The sequence below is a fragment of the Triplophysa rosa genome, linkage group LG22 (genome assembly GCF_024868665.1).
Source record: "Triplophysa rosa linkage group LG22, Trosa_1v2, whole genome shotgun sequence".
Taxonomy (NCBI): domain Eukaryota; kingdom Metazoa; phylum Chordata; class Actinopteri; order Cypriniformes; family Nemacheilidae; genus Triplophysa; species Triplophysa rosa.
Window position 1 is genome coordinate 10,371,166 of NC_079911.1, and position 24,473 is coordinate 10,395,638.

The 24,473-nt window shown below is 41.6% G+C and overlaps 1 protein-coding gene across 4 annotated transcripts in view; it reads right to left on the reverse strand.

Annotated features, from left to right (window-relative positions):
• cadm2a (cell adhesion molecule 2a) overlaps window positions 1-24,473 on the reverse strand; it is a 375,584-nt gene that overhangs the window by 18,467 nt on the left and 332,644 nt on the right. For all 4 annotated transcript variants that reach the window (XM_057321795.1, XM_057321794.1, XM_057321796.1 and 1 more), the window contains 4 exons: window positions 23,580-23,717; window positions 6,232-6,393; window positions 4,709-4,799; window positions 1,678-1,856 (listed from right to left, as the gene is read on the reverse strand). In XM_057321795.1, the coding sequence (XP_057177778.1) occupies window positions 1,678-1,856; window positions 4,709-4,799; window positions 6,232-6,393; window positions 23,580-23,717 (570 nt within the window). The remainder of the gene's footprint in view (window positions 1-1,677; window positions 1,857-4,708; window positions 4,800-6,231; window positions 6,394-23,579; window positions 23,718-24,473) is intronic.

Genomic DNA, 24,473 nt, shown 5'->3' on the forward strand with positions numbered 1-24,473 from the left:
ACAGAGTCTTGACATTTCAATGAGCCAATGGCTGGACCCCTACACTGCACCATAACGGCTAATTAAATCTTCTTAAGGTGCCCTGGGAGAAGAGACAGGAGGACAGAAAGTGAGAAAGAGAAGAAACTTCTGGAACTGAGAGGGCGAGGAAGTGTTTTGGTGCCTGGAGGGGTTGAGAGTCAAGAAGGCAGAGGAATGTTGGGGGGAGGTTGGTGGTGATGGAGAGATGCTGTCTGCCTCATCCGCTTGATGCCCACAGTCATATCCGTTCTGAGCCTGTGAGCGTAACCACGCAGCGGGCTCTGATGAAAGAGATGGCAGATGTGGACGCAGCGTAGCCTCTGAACCTCAGGGTGTAGAGAGACCCATCGTGCTTTGCAGTTATGTGTTAAGTGGGGAGTGGAACCTGTTCGCTTTTAAAGGAGTCACGGAAGGACACAGAGAATCTAGGTGGTGTGGAGAGAACGGGGTAAGCTGTGCCATGCTTTGTGTAAATTGTCCTCTAGGCAAGGAGAAATAGAGGTGAAACACACAGCTAATGATATTTTAGGATGTCCGCTATTAACTGAGACGACAAGAAAATGCAGAAAACAGGGAATGTGAATGTTAGGGGTAAGCTGTGTCATGTGAAGGGATATGTTGAAACAATTCAAAGACAGTTTGCATAAATGAAAAAATAAAACAACAATTTACTAAGATGGTGTTTACACAATGGTTTTCAACAAATGTGTTTTGGCAATTCAGTTTACAGTGTTTTGGGGGCCTGAAAATGTTTTTGCAAGTTTTTAAAAATGACAAGGAATTTGTGAAAATGATGATGTAATTTAAAGGGACAGTTCACCCAAAAAATTGGAAGAATGCTTGTAACCCAACAGTTCTTGGCCACTATTGACTAGCATAGTAGAAACAATTACAATGGCAGTCAATAGTGCCCCAGAACTGTTTGCTTTCCTACTTTCTTCTAAATATCTTCTTTTGTGTTCAACAGAACAAAGACATTTATAAAGCAATTTTCCTACTATGCAGTCAATGGTGGCCAAGAACTGTTTGGTTATAAGCATTCTTCCAAATATCTTTCTTTGTGTTCATCAGAACAAAGAAATATATACAGATTTGGAGGGTGAGAAAATGATGACAGAATTTTTATTTTTGGGCGGAACTGTTCCTTCAACTCGATAGATGAGTCGTCAGACTCATATACTGTGTGCATGCGTATTACTGTACATGTTCAGTCAGCAAAGATCAGCGTGACAGAGGTTTGTTTTGACAATTGTTATCACAAAAAATATATTTGTCTGCCATATAAATATACATTGATATGCAAAACATAGCTTATAGCATAAACAGCCTTATAACTTTTCTCATGTAGACGTTTGCAGGTTCAAGGGGAAGACAGCGTTTATCCAAAGACACATCTTACCCCGTCTCTCCATCACACCTTTTGTGTAATCTTCAACCACAGAGATAATTACAGAGTGTCTGAATATAAAGCTAGACATTTATGCATCAAACCAGCTTTCAAAAGTGTTTCAAAGTGCTTCAAAACCAAACAGCAGTTATTAGCAGGCCAGAAACGAACAGCAGTTTGATTAGCAGAAGATGCAGATGTTTTCCAAGACAGCCGCGAGAGATGTGTTAGCATAACAGAGATGTTAATGTAATCTGTCTGTCACTCACCGTAAACAAACAGCACATATTCAGCGTGATTGGTGCCCAGATGATTGGTGGCTTCACAGCGGTAGGTGCCGTTGTCTGTTTTGTTCAGTGATGTGAAGGTAAGTTCTCGCCCTTCAACAATCATGCGGTCCAGATCCGGCAGTTCTCCTCCATCTTTAGTCCATAGCACTGGGTCTGGCCTGGTGAAACAACGCCGACTCTTAGCTTCTAATAATGGACATATTTCAATGTTTTTCTAAAGTTTAATGAAGCTCTCATAATGATAAAATCAATGAAAGGACAATACAGCAGTGAGACAATACTGCTGTGAGAGTATTATTCACTGATGGAATTTAACTTTTAAAATCTTTAGAAAGGCTACATTAGTTACAGTGGCGTAACTTTGTTTTGAAAAGTGGTGGGGACAAAGACGACACAAACGATACTTTAATAAATTGTTTCTGTAATAACTCGTTGGGAATATTCATGGGCGTCACAAGCGCGCGAAATATGGAGGTGACTCCTCCTCTAGAAAACAGTAAAAAAAACTATGCCGCTTTATCGACGGCTTCAGTGGTGTAATGTTAGTGCGAAAGACGCATAACAAATAATATTGACACTGCCGTGAAGCAGGTTCGAATCCGCTGAACTCACTATTCTAAATTTTCACATCACATATCAGATCTGCTTCCATTTGTTTTTGAACTATATCATGTTTTCATCAATAGATAATTTAAAGCATGTTGTGCTTTATTATATGTAAGGGTGGCTGTTGCCGTACGTAATTAAACGTATTAATTTGTGATAAAATAAAAACTACTGAAACGAATGTGTGTTTTTCCCATGTTCAAAATTTGGTGTTTGACACAGATTACGTGTCGGTTGGTCAAGGATTGAGACGTTTGGGAACCCCCTGCTAATAAGGACAAACATTCAAGTATACAGGGGAAACAGATGGAAAAATAATATCTTTAAAAAATTCTTATTTTCACTTATTACTACGGCAATGCCAGATATGCTACAAATATACAATGAACTTTCTAAATTTTGTTTTGAACTCATGAAACTACAAAGTTGTGTCTTTTTCCATTTATTGGAGTTTTCTATCAAGTATCAAAATGTAATTAATCTTGCAATAGACAATAGCAACGGCATGTCGAGAACAATAAGGACGAATATATAGCACTAAAGTGCAATTAAGCGCAAAATGTTTGGTACATGTATGACTTGAAGAGCCATTTTCAAATATTTTCATCATTTTCTTAAAAATAAATACCTTACAATCTGACATGTGACAGGGAAAAAGTTCAGCAAACAGCAGTCCCGAACCCACGACGACATGAAGTAGGTAACACATGCTTTATGCTCCATGCCACTGGAACAGTTGAATTTTTTGTGCCTTTCTTACATTTTGTCTATTCCAGTCTGAAACTGATGGGCGGAGTTAGTATAAATAGCCTCTGCTTACAAAGCGGGCTACTTGCACGGTAAATAGACGCTCCGTATTTTTTATTTCTTCCAATAAGTGGTGCGGACAAAATTGACTTTGGCAAAAAGTGGTGGGGACATGACCCACCCATCCACCCGCAAATTACGCCTATGATTAGTTACAAAAAGTTGTCTAAACAATTCAGGACACCAGCATTTTATGCAGTTTCTTTCTTCAAAAAATATTGACCCTATATCTAGGCCCAATCCCAATTCTACCCCTTACCCCTACACTTTCCCCTACCCCTCCGTTTGGCGCGTTCACGTGAAGGGGTAGTGGTGTCTCAATTCTCTTTTGGTTGGAGGGCTAGGGGTAAGGGGAAGGGCCAGATAGCCCTTCAAACGAAGATTTTTCGGGACCTCACTTCAAACGAAGGGCTAAGAGAAATTTCCAACATGGCCGCTCACTCGAGCAAGCAGACCCATAAATGTAAGTAATTTTTGCCATTAATAAGGATTTTTATGACAATTTTTCCTTTTATGTATGTTACATTCAATCTTGTGTTAGTATTTACGGTGATGTTCTTTTAACGTTTGCAAAAAAATCGCTAAAGTTTGCTAGCGGACAGCACTGATTGCACGATACTAGAAAATATATTTTTATGTCATATACCCGGTGCATCGGCACATGTCCTCTGACGTGACGAGCTAGCAACGACGTATATGATGACGTATAACAGTGTAGTAGTGGTGTCCCATTTCTTAGCGGAAAATTTGTAGCCCTTCCCCTTGCCACTTTGTTTCAAGAGGCAAGGGGAAGGGGCGAGGGGTAGGCGAAGGGGTAGAAAATAGAATTGGGATTGGGCCTTAAAGTCTAAAAGACATTTTTCATATTTTCCCCAATTTATGGTTATATATTTGTAACCGGTCCCACTTGCACCGCTCTGCGCGGGCCTCGAACCGGCGACGGTCCTGATGGGAGACGGGCGCTCTAATGAGGAGGCTAAAGACCGCAGTCTCTAGCGTCTGTCGCTAGAGCTCTCTGTTGGTCGGGGAGTGAGGTTTACACACTGCACAGCTCTTCACTAGCTGGCCTCCGTTACACTAGTGTAGCCTCCTCATTAGAGCGCCCGTCTCCCATCCGGACCGTCGCCGGTTCGAGGCCCGTGCAGAGCGGTGCAAGTGGGACAGGTTACATTGGTGCCGTGACCCGGATGGGAGTGAGGTTTAGGGGGGTGAGTGTAACGGAGGCCAGCTAGTGGAGAGCTGTGCAGTGTGTAAACCTCACTCCCCGACCAACAGAGACGCTCTAGCGACAGACGCTAGAGACTGCGGTCTTTAGCCTCCTCGTTAGAGCGCCCGTCTTCCATCCGGACCGACGCCGGCTCGAGGCCCGCGCAGAGCGGGGCGAGTAGGACCGGTTACATATTCATAGCTGTTTAATTTGAACAGAATCACATTTGAATCATCACATTAATGCGAACATGATGGTTTGAAGTCGCTCGCCTTAGGCCTGCCCACAGGGCTGTTTCCTACTCGGTGAACTACAGATATGCAATGCATCTTCCCAAAGCTCTGCAAACATTATAATTCAGCAAGATGCTGATAAATAGTGGATGCTTACGAAGGGTTTCCTTTAGATACACATTCGAGTTTCAGGTACTGCCCCTCCTGGGGGATGGTTAGGGAGTGTTTGATCTCCACGCGGGGAGCATCTATGAGAGACAAACAGAAAGAAATTAAATATTGTTTTAGATAACAATATTTACAGTAAAGAAATTAAGAACTTTTTAGTGATTTGGCATCTACATTTTTCAATTGGTTTAGTTAAAGTTTTGAAAATTGAAGGAACAGATGGGGCCACAAATGATAAAAAAGAACAGTGTAAAGATCACAAAAATCAAGCGTAGCGTCAGTTCTGGCAGGTCACGTGAGTCAAGCTTGCATCAGCTGATTACATCAGGTGCAGCTAATCAACGTTAACCAATCTGCGTCCTATTTAAGTTTAAGTTTAAGCCTTTCTCTGCTCCTTATCAGCTGCTTAATCGTGCCGCTCTCAAAACCCACTTCCATCCCCATCTCCACAAATCTGCCTGTATCTGTCAGATAATTTTAATTGAATCCTGTTACGCATCATGAACTGCTCTGGTTGCCCAGGTGGGGCGACATGTATTGCTGAGCTCCCGCTCTGTCCATGCAAGGCTGGACAGGCAGAGAGCTTGCCCAGAATGGTATCATTCCGCCAACCTTAAATATTGCTATTGTTTAAATATTTGACGACAGTGCAGTGCAATGCAGTGATTTGTTGTTTAAGCTCAAACAATTCTGCAGATTGATATAATACTATAGCTTTGAGAGAAAGTTTTACTATAAAAAAGATTTGTAGCTGGTTGCCTTAAAATTTTGAGTTAATTCAATTTAAAATATTAGTTGACTCAATGAAACTGATGCAAAGTCATTGTATTAACTAATAACCTTAAATGTAAAGGTAACCAGGTTTTTTTTAAGTTAAACCAATTCTTGTAACAGTGAAATGATTGTACTGGTTTTTGACTGTTCACTGAAAAAACAACTTGGAGGATTTACTTTTACATTTTATGTTCATTTGGTGAAAAGTAAATTTAAATGAAAAATAACGTGCAAAAACTTGCCACAAAATTAAGTAAATTTACTTAAGAAATATTATATATATATATATATATATATATATATACACAGTTTTTTTACTGTGTACAAAAATTAAGAAAATTAACATAAAAAATAAGTAAATCCAACTAGTTGTTATTTCTCAGTGTAATTGTCATGCATAATCTTAGAATGCATATCATATTTTAAGCTTAAACTACTTTATATTATTTGCAGGCCATCGCATTTCAAGTTTGAAAAAGAGCCCAATATACATTTTGGGTAACAATTCATGATAACATTAATAGATTTTATGACATAATGCTAATTTAAAAAAAGGAAGCCTCAATTGGAAAGTGTCTTGCACATTTAGGTGGTGAAATATTATACAATATATGGCAAAGAGGTCAAATATTCTATTTTATCATCATTTATTTTTAAGTGATTGTTTGTCAAAAATTGCATTAACATTTCTCAAAAACGTATAAAAAATGGAATATGGATTGGGGCCCTTGTACTCACAGTGGACCTCCAGCACCTCTGTGGTCTGTTGAGGGGTGGCCGTCAGGGCCACATGGTCCACTTTACACGTGTAGGCAACCCCATCATCATTTCTGTCCACCTGGAGCCTCAGAGAACTCTTTACCGTGAACGTCCTGCCACTGGCATTCACCTCTTTGGCACCTGGGAAAGGCAGGTAAGAATGACTTTGACATTTGCTGCATAACAAAGATGAAACGCGTTTGTCATGCATTTTAGATCCACACGCACGGTACAGTCAAAGCGGCAGTCTGAATTTGAAGTATTGTGAAATGCAGCAGTTGTGAAGCAGAAAGATGCACCTCTCGCTTTAAAAAACTTGTTTCAATAGAAAAGTTTAGTTGAAGTGAAGTGAAGTGAAGGCAGTGTTGGGTTGCATTCATTACTTCCAGTCACTGACGCATATCACTGAGTTTGGAACGTTCTTGAAATCTGCCTATCTTTTCTCACATACAAAACTGCATAAAAGTGTGAAAGTGAAACTGGGACTGTTAGGCTACAAAAAATAGTCAGAAAATGGTTCGGATTCTTGTCTAAGCACAAGTTTTTATTTTTTATTTTAATGATGGGTTAGTTCGATTAGTTTGAAATAGAAATTGTATTAAATGTGATCCACTATAGAATTAGTTTTGATGTACTGTACAGTATTGTGGGTGAGACAGAAAATATTCTAATTTTCCTGCAATTGCATGAAACCTATTAATAGAACAACAGATTGTGTTTTGTTTGTTTCAGCGTGTTAATGGGTTTTACGTTTATAAGCGTATGCACCACATGCAGCTGTCTAGCACTTACAAAATAAACTTAAGCCACTAAAAGCATTTAAAAGAAGCATATTAACGTATGCTTGAGTTGTCACCAAAACTGTATTATTACCTCTTATTGAAATAATAAAAACACACTCTTTCTACACACCAGCAAAGCAAATGTAAACTGCAGTAGTATAAGACACTCTCACACAATCAACACGTTTCAAGAATCATAAGATGTGATAATCCTTATTGTAAGAGAAACTTCACACAATGCCTTTAAAAAATTCACACATAGGCTAAAAATGGCTTTTTTAGCAAAAAATAATGAAATGAAAAACACAATGATGCTTATGCAACACTTCCTGCTCTAGACGGGAACGCTTTACAGATTCACGTTAGATTCAGTTTAGACTTTGCTTATTCAAAGACAAGGACCACATGCAAAATGTTATTTCCTACAAAACCCTCACAATTGGTGCCTATATAAAGCATTCTTTCTAGACCTTTCTCTCCCTCTCTTTCCATTTGCTCTCCTCAGCGTTCACTGCTCACAGCATTGCTCCTGCTATCACTGCCAAGCTGTCAATCAGTCTCCTCTGGGGGTGTCGCCACCCGCTCCGGAGCATCTGAGCATGCAGAAGATATCATTTAGAAAGCAGAACACACACACGCACGCACGCACGCACGCACACACACGCACACGCACACACACACACACACACACACACACACACACACACACACACACACACACACACACACAGAGGGAAAAGTACAGTTATATGGGCATTCTTACTCCTGAGATACTTGTGAGATCCAGTCATGAGGTTGGGGGTATTTTTTATACTTTTTCTGACATACAACAAACAAACAAACAAACTGTTAGTCTGTTCATAAGAGCATTCAGATGAATAACACTCTCTATGGTTGTGAACAAAGCGAGGAAAGCTTGTTTGAGAGCAGAGGAACACTCTCAGCAATTAAATGTGGAAGTGAGAAATCGTTCCACCTCACGCTTTGAGCTTATGAAGATTCCCAGCATGCTTTAAAAGTTTCTTTAGATCGACTTCAAATCATGCTTGTGTTACAGTTGGTTAAAAGTGGTGTCGTGTGGTTGTGCTCTTAAACAAGGTGACAAGGGAATTTAGTTTAATTCTAGTAATTCAAAGAATCAATGAATCAATTAGTCATAAAATGGAGTAAAGATATGAAATGAAGGTCACAGGCATGGAGGTACACCTTCAATTCAAGCAAGCTGAGTGATTAGAAAAAAATAATAAAAAAATAAACCCACGGGTTGTCATTTGAAGTAATATCAAGTTCATTTACTTTAGAATGGTAATTGGTGATATCTATTTACCAGTTTGCCCTGTATGTACCAATTTGTAGACTGGTTGCAAATATGAATATGATGGGGGGAATAATGTCATTGACAGAGAATCAATCCAATACAGTCAATATAGTGGCGGCTCCGCCTCCTCTCACATGACTCCACCCATAAAATTACTTTAATCTTTAGAAGGACCTTTTTGAGAACTCGGGTCTAAAAATGTCACTGTTGGACAGTGTTAATTAAATCTTAGTTTGTTAGTTGTGTCATGTGTCTTATTGGCGCTGTCCTTCTGAAACCTTGGATGTCCAACTTCGCTGGTTTTCAGGAAATGGAAAAAAACACTGTACTTATTAAATGATTAAATACTGTGTTGTCAAAGTTGGCAAGCACTTTTTAATACTTCTTACTGGTTATATATTTTCAAATTCCAGTGACAAACATAAAGGGTGACTAATAATAATGGTTTATGACAAAAAATCACGAAATATGGCGATACGAGGTTTCAGAAGGACAGCAGAGATGTGATGACTGAAAATGACCTAGTAATCCGTTATCTGGATTGTATCTAAATAAATTATGCCCATTTATTATCATATATTAATGAATCATCTCATCCATTCAACTACCCATTAGGACAAAACCAGCACGATGAGGATTTATCATCACTGTCGACTTCTATTGTCTCCTACAGTTACTAAGCTGTGTGGGTGAGAGGGGAGAGATTTGCCAGCAGACAGAATTGAAATTAAGGTCAGCATGTTTTACATTAATATTTATGACGTTAACCAGTAATAGAAACATTATCGCTCACAACCACACACATGCAAGATCCCATATAAAGCACACAACGACGTTAAAACAGTCTTCATTAGACACACAGGGCACGTGTAATTATGTACAATTTATCGTCACAAAATTTTAGCTAATTTCGGTTTGAAGACCAGAAGACTTTCTTAAACTGGAACGTTTTCCTGGAACTCTGTGAAAGCCGCAGCATATGGTGAGCCCAGAGAGCAAGCGGGAACAGGAAAGAATGAAACGTGGGGAGAGATTAGCATTTCATTTCAGCGGTGAGCAGTTCTGAATTCAAATGCTGTTTTCCACCTAAAAGGAGAGTAGTAAGAACAACAGGAGGCACGAAGGTGCAGCTCATCTCCATCGCCACTACAGCAATTTGCAAGCACATTAGAAAGAGCACGAGAGGGATATGAGCAAAACAGACCGATGGAGAGAGCGAGCGAGCCAATTGTTCTTTATCACCATGAACCGCTTTCAGGCTAAACACAGTGGTCATTCCAAGTGGCCGGATGGATGTTTATATGTGTTTGTGACTAAAGTCGGCAGTTGGCTGCGTGTTTGCATGTTGAAAGCTTCAATTCCAGGCGGCAGTTTTCAATTCCCTCCCAAAAATTGTGGGTTTATGTTTATTTATGCACTGTAATCTCCCGCCCGTGGTGAGCCGCTCTCCACCAGTTTCTCCACATGAGAGCGAGTGAGTGACTGATAGCGCATCTCATCTATCTAACTCTAATCCTCATGTCCCAGAGACACGAGAACCGATAACGACAATATTATTTCAACAAACGCCTCCCAATCCCCACTTAAATTGCTATAAATATCAGTTACACCCCCTTGCGGTTCGCTGTCTGTTCAAATATCCTTTCTATCTGGTCACTGTGGGTTTCCACGTTCAATTTTCCTTCCGGTGCCGAGTGGTTTTATCTCTCTAATCCACACAAACGGTCGTTCCCCTGCCGGTTCTCTCGCTGGGGTCAGATACGGCAGACTGAGATGGGATTTGTTGATGCGATTGTCTCAGGCTGGTTGGAGTTAATGATCTTGTACAGACACATAGACGCACATCAATCATCACACACCGACTGACTGCTGACAGTGTTATCGACTGTGCGACGGCACATTCACTGGAAAAAAGTTTTATCAGTCCTGGTACTACGGACTTGACACAGATGACAGAAATACACGTATACTTATACAGAAATACTTAAGTGTACGTACAGCCCAACGCACAGCCTTGCAAAGTATACTTCCTTCAAATCATACGCGTACACATGGGTTTTGATGCATGCGCATTATGACATATTGCAATACCTCTCCAGGCCTACAGGGGTCAGGTTTTCTTCTACTACCTTGAATCGATGTTCCCAGGACACGGTTGCCACCTGGTGGTTAAACTAATTACTGCAAGAAATGGAATACGCATGCGCGAAATTCCGGCAGTGCGCGTACAGTACGCGCATACTATTCTGATGACGAAATTTGCGTCACGCGCACTGTACTCTGTCCCTCGCGTACGCGTAAAAAGGAATTTAAAAGCGGTCAGTTCTGGTCCTTGATTCTGATTGGCTGAGCCGAGTTCTAAGCCGTTATTAAAATACCCCGATTTATAAGGGCTGACCGCATTACATAGCCTAAATAACATTTTATCTACTTTATTAGATAAAGCTATGCATATGGGATAACCGTTTTATAAAAGCAATAAGCCCCGCGAAGCAGTGGGTTACAGTGCATTTTATAACAGATAAGGGGGTTTTAGGCGTTCCGCTTCGTGCCACAACGCCCTTAGCTGTTATAAAATGCACTGTAACCCACTGCTTCGCGGGGTTTATTGCTTTATTATACTTCAGGCTTTAAGGGTCAAAAGCTCCGCCCATCGCATTCTGTCCCACCCAGTAAATCTGTAAAAAGATCCACCCACTGTAATCTATTCACAGATCCACCCCATAATCTGTCACATTCCCTGCCTATACTTCTGTCAAAAGTCCCCATACCGTAATCTGCGAGAAGCCCCGCCCACAGTAATCTGGTCATTTTGTTTTATGTCAACGCCATCATAAAACTGATCAGATAAAAACAGCACAAACAAGGAAGAACCCACTTTCTGAATGACCTCTCCTTCTTCGAACATTAGAGATTAGCCGGCTCGTGTGCCGCTGTGAAATTGGACTCTGATTCCTGGCCCCCGCAGGTCGGATGAAAGAGGAAGCTTAAACAGCGAGGATCACTGTGTGTTCTGACTCAGTGGTCGCCGTCAGTCTTGTAAGCAGTGCTAAGAACTTTTCTTTTTCTCTCTTTATCACACCCTCTCGCTCTTGTTTGGCTGTGAGCTTTAATCTTGACACCTGGGCGTTTGTTATTTACACCAGCCAGTGCTCAGCAGATGTTTGGGAGGTGTGCATCTTGATCCAAGCTTCACCAAACAGTGTGAAACGGCAGAAAAGCCAGCCAAAGAAAGTTGCTGTTACTTAAAAATAAACAAGTTATTTGCTTCTGTATTATGTCCATAACAAATATATTACAGGCCAAAAAGTTTTTAAAAAGTGTTTAAATCCAAAACCTAATAGCAACTGTAATACTTGCTGTTTAACTGTTTTAAGGAAAATATTGCGTTTACATGTCCTTTTAAACACATTCTGTTTGTACTATTGTGACCACATAGATACCACAATAAAATCATTAAATCAACATTACACGATGCCTTACTCTGTCATTTTGTATTCGGCGAGAAGAAATGAGAGTTTTCAGACGATCTCCGGAGGAGAAAGAAAGGGAACGGTCTCAATCTCTCTTTCTTTCATCGGCTCTGAAGATTTTTCTGTCAGCTAATCTGTTACACGTTCTCATAGTTTTCCTCCGGGGAGTTATCCTCCCTTAGGGAGGTCTGGGGATGGATTCGCACCCTTATCATCATCCCAAAGGAACCGGGCGAGAAATATTCCCACTCTCTGAAACCACCCAGCACACATGACATGAATATAACAAATTAAAAAAGCATATTTATATCTTCATGTGTATGTGTAGACTCCGCTCTGAGACTTGGGAAGAGGGGCTGTGTCAGAGTTTTGGGATGAAGGCTGATGGAAAATGTCGTTATGGTCCATGTTTTATTCATGCTGCTGCCGAGACACGGGAGGCATTTTAGAATTACATTTTTAATGACTATTGATTGATTGCTCTCAATATGATGTAAGAAAAAGCTGTGGGGGAATGAAGCCTGTGCTCATGCTACCTGCAAATATGTTCACATTCACTTTCGATAGAGATGTTGAAAAATAAAGGACCACTATGAAAATGTAAAAATAAATAGAAAAAAAACATGATTATATATCAATTGGAGATGCACCGATATTAAATTTCTCCACCGATACCGGTAGCCAATTATTCAGAGTGATATCTGTCAATCCCGATAACGATCGTATGGTAGATAAAGTTAATATTTCTTAACTTTCTGAATATTAATAATTCATATCCACTATTAATATTTAACATTTTAATGACACTTTTTACACAAAGATCACAGATTCAGTGCATTTTCCTGTTCTTACTTGATTGACAGGATATATCGGCCCTGATCATTGTCTGTTTTCAAACTTTTGGCCAATACCCAGTTTTTAAAAATTGCTTTTATCGGCCGATATATCGGTGCATCTCTAATATAAATACTAGGCCACACTTTAGGATTATCTACCACTTTAACTTCCTTGTACAAAGGATCTTCTTGCACTTTCAAACATTCTTAAATTGTGATGCCAGACCAGCTCCAGAAGAAAAGTGGGATATATTGAATACTAAATTATACTAAAATAATGTTTTTAAACTTTAAATAAAACTTTTAAAGAAAAATCTGAAAGATTAAAAAATAAATATTTGCACTGGTGGTCTCAGACTATTTCACCCCACCTTAAATGCACATGTTTGATGCAGAAGATGATATTGCAGATTAGTTGAACATGCAAACAGATTTTTTTCTGCAATTATGAGAAAAAGCGTCCAAAAGCAGAGCGAGTGAGGCATGTGATATTGTGTGAGGTGGGGATATTGGATTCCATTATAACTGTCAATTTCACACACACACGGTGTCTTTGGCTGCACACTCAGGGGGGAGAAAGTGTGACATGTTCTGCTTCTTTGAGACCAGTGCAAATTTAATACCGTGCTGAATGTCTCTTCATTCCCAAAGATCACACGACTGCTATTCCCAGTCCAGGGTTAAAAAATAAATGCGTTTATCACAGTTCAACCACACGCTGCGTTGAAGAAGTGTAGAAAACAGCGACCGACAACAGCTGTCGCTGCTCGCAAACATGCCGACGCAACCACCACAAACACAAAAGCGTACAGATGCGGCCACTACAGGAAAACAGCTGACCAATCAGAGAGAGAAGGGCCAGAAAGCAATATCCTTTAGTTTACTTAAAGCCGGTCTGTCATGAGACCAAGACAATGAAACCGAGACGAGCAGCCAAACCACACAAAGCTATATTGAATGACATGACGGAATTTCCACCTTCCTTTTATCTATAATGTTTTGTTTTAAATTTTAAACATCCTAAGTGTGTGTGTTTCGTCTATTTCTGATCCACTTTCTTTATGCATCCTTGAAAAGTGTTATTGTCTTATTGGATTCATCCATCACTGCACACATTCATGATGAAAACATCTACGTCTGACACTTCGCAATCAACTGAGAGCCCATAAACTTCACGGTTTATGAGACTGTGGACCGGGGGGGGGGGGGGCTGGCGTAAACCGGCGTAAAACCTCACTGTACCCGCTACATGCAGCATTATATAAACATTCACCACACGACACACTCGCAAACTCATGTGAGGTAAAAATGCTTTCGCGTTTTTAAAAGTCTTTGCTACCTGGTTGCCCAATAAATGTGGAAAGTGAATGGTTTGGTTGTAATAAATGTGTACAGTATTGTATAGTCTTACTAGAAATACTACCTGTGTTAAAGACCAAACTGTAGTTTTTGCTTTATTAAAAAGAAATCTAAACGCATACAAAAACCTTCAAAAAGTTGCATTGTTTTTTCAACCACAAAACTTCTCTCATATCCACCAAGATTAAACACACATATACAAATCTGTTGTTTTGTTGTCTGGCTTTAAATAATCACTGTTAATTAAAGGATACATCTGTGCTAACCTGAGACTGCGATTGTTAATGAATATAAAGATCGTATCAGAAATCTGCAACCACGCACACACAAGCACATCCGTTCCTTAAAAGAATCCTAAACAAAGCAGCTTACATTTTCCTCATTCTCATGGCAAACATCGCTGATCCCTTAATGAAATGAAATAAGCTCTGACAATCCTGCCCCGCTCGCAAATTCACATGACCAGAAGGATCGACCGCAGACGTTATATCTGATAACAAGTCTAATCAGGATCCAGTTCCCAGTCAAAATTATGAGAACCCTTGACTAGATTTTGATAAGAGGCTAAACTTTCAAGCGCAGGCTTTAGGTTCTGCTCTTATTTCTTTCTTTCGGTCGCAGATTAAAGCTCTGATTTGATGGATTTTGCTGAATGCGGAGTTATGAAAAGCCTCTGAGAGTGGCTTGACAAATCGAGAGATATCCACTTCCACTGCAACTCCACTTTCAGAGAGTTCGACTTTAAAGTGGCGTGATTTGCATGTCTGGAGTGTCGTGGGATGCGGTGTGTTTTAATGCGCTTGATTGCTTGAGCGTTTCTCTCCATAAAGTGAATAACAAGCCATTCGAACTCTTAAGTGTGAATGAGGAGAACAGGCTGTTCCCACACCTGACAAACATAAAACTACAACTCTGTTGCTATGGCTAATCCAGAAATTGTTTGCACTCAACAATAAGATTTTTATTTTGTCGTGAACTCCTATATTGTTAAAGAGATAAACTGTTCTAGGGCACCTTTGACTGCAATTTTTCCTACTATGGTTGTCAATGATGTTTATACAGGTTTGGAACAACTTTGAAGGGTGGGGTTATTCATGACAGAATTTTCATTTTTGGGTGGAGTATCCCTTTATGAAAGACATTATTTACTTCATTGAACACAAAGGAAGGTGTTGGTCGGTGTCACGGATTGCGTGGAGGAAGAACCCAATTGCAGGCAGGCGGGAGTGAAGGGGTTAAACACAAGACTTTAATGACGAAACGAGAAAACAAAACCCACAATGGGGACAACCAGATCTATAACTAAAATAAAAACTGAAACAAAACACTTCCCACGGGGGGCAAAAATAAACTAACAAAACAACCAGCGACACAACGTCTTAAATAAACAAGAAATGTAAAACTAGACAAGGTAAGACAATGGTATCCGGGAGCAAGGAAAAACACGAAGCACACAACCATGGAGCGAAACAAAAGACAAGGCACAAGGTACAGGTACAGGTACACAGAACGTACACAGTACAATACACGAGCACAGGACAAAGAAACATGAGGGCATTTATAGGTAAGACAAACGAAGGATAACGAGCGAGGGCAGGTGTGAAACATAAGACACGGCAGGGAGACAATACATGAAATGAGAGGGGCGGGGCCAATGACAAGACACTGGAGAGAACGCATATTATTGTCAGAAGGACAATAATATGTTTCTCTCCACACATAACCAAAGGCTTTGTCATGGCTCTGCCACAGGACCAAGAAAAACATGACTAAGTGAGGCAGAGCCATGACAGGTCGGTATGTCCACTTGCACCAATTGAAGTAAATGGGGACTGGTGCTCTCGAATGGGACCATTGGATCTTCCATGTCTTGTGACCAGTGTTGGGTAAATTACTCTCAAAAAGTAATTAATTACTAGTTACTAATTACATATTCAATAGTGTAATTACATTACTGTACAAATTACTCTCTCCAAAAAGTATTTAGTTACTTATTACTAATTACTTTCTATATCCTATATCAACCTTGATTAGTTAAGTGATTCAAGGATAGACATGAAACGGCTCTTTTAATTCATTTAAATAAATAATATTAAACTACATAAAGTACTCTTATTAACTGACCAATTTTTTACAAATGTGAGAATTATACATTAAAGCACGGATTTTAAATTTAGACTTTGAATTTTGATGTCAATTCCACTATTGCACACACATATTACACAAAGTATTTAGTTTAATTACATCAGAAGTAACTGTAATTAAATTACAGAAAAAATAAGAGTAATCCCTTACTTTACTTTCTCAAGGGAAAAGTAATTAAATTACAGCAACTAATTACTTAGTAACTAGTTACACCCAACACTGCTTGTGACTGACGTCTAAGATGGTGTGACATATCTTGTGGCATATTTGAATAGATGTGAGATTTTCAATGAATAACATTTTCTGTCTATTTCTCACCTGGAATATAATGGCTTATGTAATGAACATAAAAGTGCTTTTTTCCTTGTTGTTTCAGATCTTGACAGCACCTATCAATTTTAATTTAACAGGTTTGGAATGCCACAAAAGTAAATTATGATAGAATATTCATTTTTTAGTGATCTGCCTCTCATTTACTGATGGACCTCTGTAGTGCCTGAAACTTTAGACACATATGACACATAGACACGTCTGTGAAAACCCAGCCTTTTTTCATTCCCCTTTTTTCATTTCATTCCCCCATTCCAGCCTTTTTTCATTTTAAATGTAAAAAACATACTGTAAAAATATACTCTTGATATCTTTAATATTGACAGAGTAAGGCCATGTCAGAGATTCAAATCATAATGTTTAAAATCAAACGTTGACGCTCACTATCTCATATTTAGATTTTGAGACTTTAACTGCATGATTTTCAAAGACAGGGTCACATGTTGTTTTACTTCATTCTCCTCACTACACTTTAATTCAACAATACACAGAAACAAACTACTTCACCTAACAAAGTCATTGGAAAGACATGAGAAACGATTTAGTTCTGCTTTATCGTCTGGGGTTCACTCGTTCCTCACCGTGGAGTCTTCTCCCCAAGATTTTGTCCGCCAGAGACACAGTAATCATTCAGCGTGGGAAACACAGTCTCGCTGTTAATTAGAGTTGCTGTATTTTTAGAAGTACGACAAACATACACACGCTCGCGACAAAGCCACATAAAATTAATCTGCACGGTATGCAATGCTGCAAGAAAGCATTTAACTTCTTTCCTCCTGTGTTCTTCAGAGAGAGAACATCACTTACTGTATATGCTGATGGATTTACAGTACACTGTAAGCATTGGGACGCCCCCTTCCAATAAACATGTTTATCTATTGTACCCATTTCATTAATGCTATACATAGCATACAATACCATATTGAATAATATTGTTTCCATCTTTGTTGCAACTGTTTTGAAAGGGCTTATTTTGTACCCCTGTGTTCAAGTCATTGATGGGTTTGGATGAGGAGTGTGTGTGGCTCAATGGTGTTCAGGTCTGGGCTCTATACAGACCAGTCAAGTTCTTCCACATTAGAATGAATCGATCATTTCTTGTTGAATCTTGCTTTGTGCACAGGGGCAGAGCCGATCCTTCCTATACACAAACTACGCAAGTTGCGTAGGGCCCCTGCACCACCAGGGGACCCCCTCGAGTACCCAATCAAAAACACTACAATGTAAACAAGACGTGGGTTCAACTTTCTGCCTACGGAGTGTTCTGTTACAAACTTTACAGGAATCATTTACATTAATCAAATGTCCTTTTTAATACTTAATTTATTTAATTACTGTGACATACTCAGACATCATGCAGTGCACGCATCTGGCCATGGCTTTAAAACGAAGCTATCCGTTTGTAGCAGAAAAATACGATAACAACGTGAAGCAAAATAACAAGATGGCATGTGTTTTTGTACTATTTCAAAGTCTTATTTAGTTTTGCCAAATTATGCAAGTACAGATTTACAAATTCAGTATTTGTCCACTGGCATTCAGTTGGTTGGAATATGGACATTCGATAGTCGTGAATTTTGGGACTGTCTCCAAAGTTACATACACGTTAATATTCTAACTTCAATAACATTTACAGGGAATGACTTACAGTCACAAAACCAGCTGTACAATGTTCATCTGAGTCTCAGCTAAAATGCACACCACTGCAATCCACTGTATTTCGTTTGCCCATGATAATATGTAATTTTTGTGTCATCACATTTAGAGAATTACTGATGTGTTTTCGTATGCTTAGCTTTCTTGAATAAACTATATGAATCATGTTTTTTTTTTTAATCACTCATTTGGTTAGTAAAAAGCTAGATGGTTCCAGAGCCACGTGGTACTTTAGGTAAAGGATTATTTACATGCGAATCAAAATGTGAATTTAATTTTATACTTAATTGTTCTTACTGTCAGTTTGATGTTTTTTGTCTTTCAGTTTCAATTCATTTAAGTGTGTTAATGTAACAAGCTCTCCTCAGTTGTCAGCCACTCCCCCAGCATCTGCACCTTCCCCCCGGTTCACTCGTTCCCTTTCACCGGACTATTGACTCTCATGGACTACACTTCCCATGATCCTTTGCACCAGCCATTCACCATGATTGCACCCGCACCTGATCATCAATGCCTGGACACTATTTATAGCCTGTGTTTTGTCATGTTCATTGGCAGATCTTGTTGTTGTACTGTTTCCTAGTCTGCAATACTTTGACCCTCCCGTGGATGTTACATGTTTCCGTGCTTGTTATAGTCACCCGTGGATGTTTACCTGTCATCGGATGGTTCTCGTTTATTGTGGATGCTACTTTTGGATTTTACTCACCTGTTCGTACCTCTGGATTAAACCTACGTCTTGCACCTCAGTTCCTTTGTGTGGCATCGTCCTTCTGACCATCTGTAGTGTTACAGTAGATCTGACCTACAAACAACGATGACCACACCATCCTCTTCCACCTCACCTGCACCGAACCCGGATCCCTTAATCGAACTCATTGGACTTCTACGCACTCAATTACCCTCCTCACCTCCCCAACCTGGTGCAGTGTCCAGTCCCATGGCCGTCCCTAGCCGTTATTCCGGTGTCGCGGAGGAGTGCAGGGGGTTTGTTCTCCAATGCCAACTATTCTTCGAAATGCCAGTGGTCCTCTCACAGAAACATTGACAGCTTTTCTTGGGCACTTTAAGACAGTGTTCGGACAGTCAGCTACTCTTCTCTCAGCTCAAGATCAATTACTCCGGTAAAAGCAGGGATGGGCATCTGTTGCGGAATATGCCATCCAGTTCAGAACCCTTGCAGCTAAATCCGGTTGGAATGAAACCGCCCTCATCACTGTCTTTCGCCAAGGTCTAGAACCCACCGTGTGTACCCACCTGGCCATACACGATGACACAGTTGGCTTGGAGAATCTCATCCAGTATACTGTTCGCATGTCGCAATGTCTTGCAGCTGTGCCTCTGACAAAACTCACTGCATCTCCTCCACGCAATCCCACCCGAACAACCCCAAATCCTCCAGACCCAGAACCCATGCAAATAGACCAGTCCTGTCTATCTCGTGAAGAACGAGCCCGCCGTATCCGTCACCAACTCTGTTTATATTGTGGAGGAACAGGTCATTTGATAGCTACCTTTCCCGTCCGCCCACCTCGACCCATGGTGAGTACGATGCAACCAGCTGCTTCCTGTTGTTTGACTCAAGTTAATGTTATAGTGACTTCCCCCTTTTTCTCTGTTTCAGCAAAGGCCCTTATAGACTCTGGTGCTGCAGGAAATTTCATTTCACACTCCATGTTAAATACCCCTCGACTCCCACGCCAAAAGAACTCTCAGAACCTACAGATTCATAACATCTTGGGAAAGCCATTGGGTCGAGGTCGGGTATGCTATCACTCTCCAGCGATCTCCCTTCAAGTAGGGGACCAGCACGAAGAGAACATCTCCTTCTGGGTTCTGGAGGGTTCAACCTCTGATATCGTCCTCGGACGCGCCTGGTTGAAACTCCACCAACCCTACATTAACTGGAATACCATCCAAATCCTTCCTTGGGGAGAATCCTGCCGATCTCGATGCCTCCATTCCCCAGTCTCCGAGCCCTTCAACCCCAAACATGATCCCGGAAACCTCCGACCAACCAGAGTGCCTAGTCCAGTACGTCTAAGCTTGTTTTCCAAACAACTTGCTACCAAGTTACCTCATCGGCCATGGGACTGTACCATCGAGCTGCTGCCTAGAGCTGTCATTCCTAAAAGACGAATCTATCCACTATCGGTCCAGGAACGGAAGGCCATGGATGAGTACGTGAGATGGGCACTGGCACAAAACTTCATTCGACCATCCACTTCCCCGGCTGCTTCCAGCTTCTTTGTGGGCAAAAAGGACAGAGGCTTGAGACCGTGTATTGATTATCGGACACTTAACTCACACACCCGTAAGTTTGCCTATCCTCTTCCCCTGGTTCCAGCGGCCTTGGAACAACTCGGCGACGCCACGATCTTCTCCAAACTTGACCTCCGTAGTGCATACAACCTCATCAGACCCGGAGATGAATGGAAAACCGCCTTCATTACCCCTTCTGAACACTACGAATACCTGGTGATGCCATTTGGACTAGTTAATGCTCCCGCTATCTTCCAGAGTTTCATGAATGAAATCTTCCGAGACATGCTCAATCAATTTGTTATAATCTACATCGACGACATCCTCATATACTCCTGCAACCTGCATGACCACATCTCTCAAGTCTTACAGCGTCTCCGACAACACCATCTCTACCTCAAATTAGAGAAATGTGAATTCCATACCAACTCCATCCACTTCCTCTGTTACCACATCACGAACAACTCAGTCAGTATGGACCAGGGGAAGGTGGACGCTGTTGAACATTGGCCACGTCCCAATACAGTTAAAGAACTTCAACGATTTCTTGGATGTGCAAACTTCTACAGACGCTTCGTATTGAACTTCAGCTCCATTGCTTCACCCCTCACTTCCATGATAAGTCAACGGTCCAAGTCTCTGTCCTGGAACCCCAATGCCTTCTGTCAACTCAAGAGAGCCTTCAGCACTGCACCCACACTCTGTCTTCCGGACCCAGCACTCCCCATCGAAGTGGAGGTCGACGCCTCGACCACTGGAGTGGGTGCCGTGCTGTCTCAACGGCAGGGGAGTCCTCCGCGTCTCCATCCATGTGCCTACTTCTCACGTAAGCTGTCTCCGGCGGCGCAAAACTATGACGTCGGAAATCGAGAACTGCTGGCTATTAAGCTTGCGCTGAAAGAATGGTGGCACTGGCAGAGGGGGCCAATCACCCATTTCTTGTAACCACGGACCATCGGAATCTTGAATACCCGAAGAGCGCCAGATGCCTTAATCCCCGACAGGCCAGGTGGGCTCTGTTCTTTACACGGTTTCACTTCACAGTTACCTACCGACCAGGAACAAAGAATGATAAAGCAGATGCCCTCTTTCACCAGTTTCACCCCGATCCTGAACCCATAGACTGATCCCATTCTTCCTTCAAACATGATCCTAAATCCCATCCTATGGAAGATTGACGAAGAAATAGCAGCAAGTGACCAGCAAGCTCCGCTGAGAGGTCCTGAGGATAAAATCTACTTCCCCCAGGAACACCGACTCGGCTGACTCCGTTCCGGGATCAGGACACCCAGGCAGTCAGCAAACCCTCCAAACGTTCCTGTCTGCACGATACTGGTGGCCAAGGATGTCTCAGGATATCTCCCAGTACGTCCAAGGTTGCTCAGTTTGTGCCGTCGCCAAAACCCCACGTCGAAGTCCAGAAGGTAAACTCATGCCATTGCCCATTCCTCATCGCCCATGGTCCCATATTGCAGTAGACTTCCTAACGGACTTATCCCTATCCGAAACATATACCTGCATCCTAGTGGCCATCGATCGATTCTCTAAAGCTTGCAAACTGGTTCCATTACATCGTCTCCCTACAGCCTTCCAAACAGCAGAGGCTCTTTTCAATCAAGTATTTCGTAATTATGGACTGCCTGAGGATATCGTATTGGACAGGGGTCCCCAGTTTATATCACGAGTCTGAAAGGCTTTCTGCCAACACCTCAACATCACCGTAAGTCTCACCTCTGGATATCACCGCAAGTGAATGGCCCAGCTCAGCGAAAGATACAGGATATTGGGAGGTACCTGAGATCCTACTGTCACGATCATCAGCAGGGCTGGCACCGTCTTTTACGCTGTGCCGAGTATGCACAAAACTCCCTCCGTCAGGCCTCCACCGGGCTAACCCCCTTCCAGTGCATACTTGGCTACCAATCCCATATGTTTCCCTGGTTGGGTGAACCCTCAACGGTGCCAGCAGTGGATCACTGGTTTCGGGAGAGGGTCTGGGACTCAGCCCACCAACACCTGCAGCAGGCGATCTGCAGGCAGAAGAGGTATGCGGACACCCAACGTTCACCCACTCCTCAATACCAGCCAGGACAACTGGTCTGGTTGTTCAACCGGGACCTCCGCCTGCGGCAGCCCTGCAGGAAGCTGAGTCACAAATACATCAGCCCTTTCCCCATACTGCACCAGGTCAACCCAATCACCTATCGTCTTCAACTCCCCGCTCACTACCGTATATCATCTTCATTCCACGTATCACTGCTTAAACCTCACCATGACCCTGTCTTTGTTCCCTCCACAGAACCTGATGCTGAGCCACCTCCTCCTCCACCACTCGACATCTCCCAACAGATCTATCGGGTTGAGTCCATCCTCGACTCCAGGCGGCGAGGTGTTCACCTAGAATACCTGGTGGACTGGGAGGGGTACGGACCGGAGGAACAATCATGGGTGGCTCGTGACGACATTCTGGACCCCACTCTTCTCATAGACTTCCACGAAGCCCATCGTGAGGTCCGCTGGAGCGGACCATGGGGAGGTACTGTAACGAGCTCTCCTCGGTCGTCAGCCACTCCCCCAGCATCTGCACCTTCCCCCTGGTTCACACGTTCCCTTTCAGATCTTGTTGTTGTACTGTTTCCTAGTCTGCAATACTTTGACCCTCCCGTGGATGTTACCTGTTTCCGTGCTTGTTATAATTACCTGTGGATGTTTACCTGTCATTGGATGCTTCTCGTTTATTGTGGATGTTACTTTTGGATTTTACTCACCTGTTCGTACCTCTGGATTAAACCTACATCTTGCACCTCAGTTCCTTTGTGTGACATCATCCTTCTGACCATCTGTAGTGTTACAGTTAATTAATTTATTATTTTTATTTCTTATAGTTTAGTTATGCTTATCTAATTTTAACTATTGACAAGGGCCCCTCACAAAGGTTTTCATAGGGCCCCCAGACATCTAGGATTGGCACTGCATAGGGGCATTGTCATGTTGGAATAGAAAAGGGCCCTGACCAAACGGTTGCTATAAAATTAGAAGCACACAGTTCTATAGAACATCATAGTGTGCTGTAACGTTAACATTTGTATTTACGGAATGACTAAAGTAGTGTCATAAGAATGACACAAAAGCAGATCAAATCTTTGACACGTTGAGCTTTTCTCACCTTTGATCTCTTTTTCATTCCTGAACCATCTGACCTCTGCTGCAGGTTTGCTGCCGGAGGTCACACAGGTCAGAGTGATGAGATCTCCCTCCATTGCAGGCTTAGTGAATCCATTGATCTCTGGTTTCTTAGGAACACCTGGATGGATAGAAAGAGAGTAAGAGATCGTTCCCAAATATTTTTTAAACATTTTAAACATTATTTAATAAATATCATAATTTAGATTAGAAATGTCATAAAATGGTAGACCATTGTGCAGAACAGGTTCAGTACAGTCACATCTTTTATATCTACCACTAGGGATGTAACGATTCACCGTGAGCCGGTTGAAAATCAATTATAATGTGTGTGATTCAAGCCTGTTGAGATGTTAAATGAATCGCAATACATGTTTTGAACAGCAGGGCCGTTGTGTTTACTGCAAACCAGGGGTGCCTCACATGTCCTGAAAAGTGAAGCTATCGTCCCCTGGTGGCTGGCTGCAGTACAGGCCATAAACCCCGCCCTTTCCATGTAAACAAATGGGACATGAGCCACACTATAAAATCCAATTACACTTCAAATCATTTTTTTACAAAGATGTTTTCTGGTATTTTCTGGTATTTTTCCACGTTTCTAGATTTTTCAGGTTGACTTATGTCCAAGTGTTCATTTTTTGAATAAGTTTAGTTTTAGTTAGTTATAAGATGTTATAAAAAAGGGGTGCGGTAACATGATTTCTTCGTTTACGATTAAGTCATCAGGGAATATGGGCAGTTTGCTCACTGCTGCGCAGACTCCGGCTCCACTGACGATTCCTTCTGTGCATGCCCAGGCTCCAAACTGACGTTTTTGAGTAGCGTCAGCGCCCATCGTCTGAAGTTTTACGATCAATTCATTACAATGGTAGGAAGC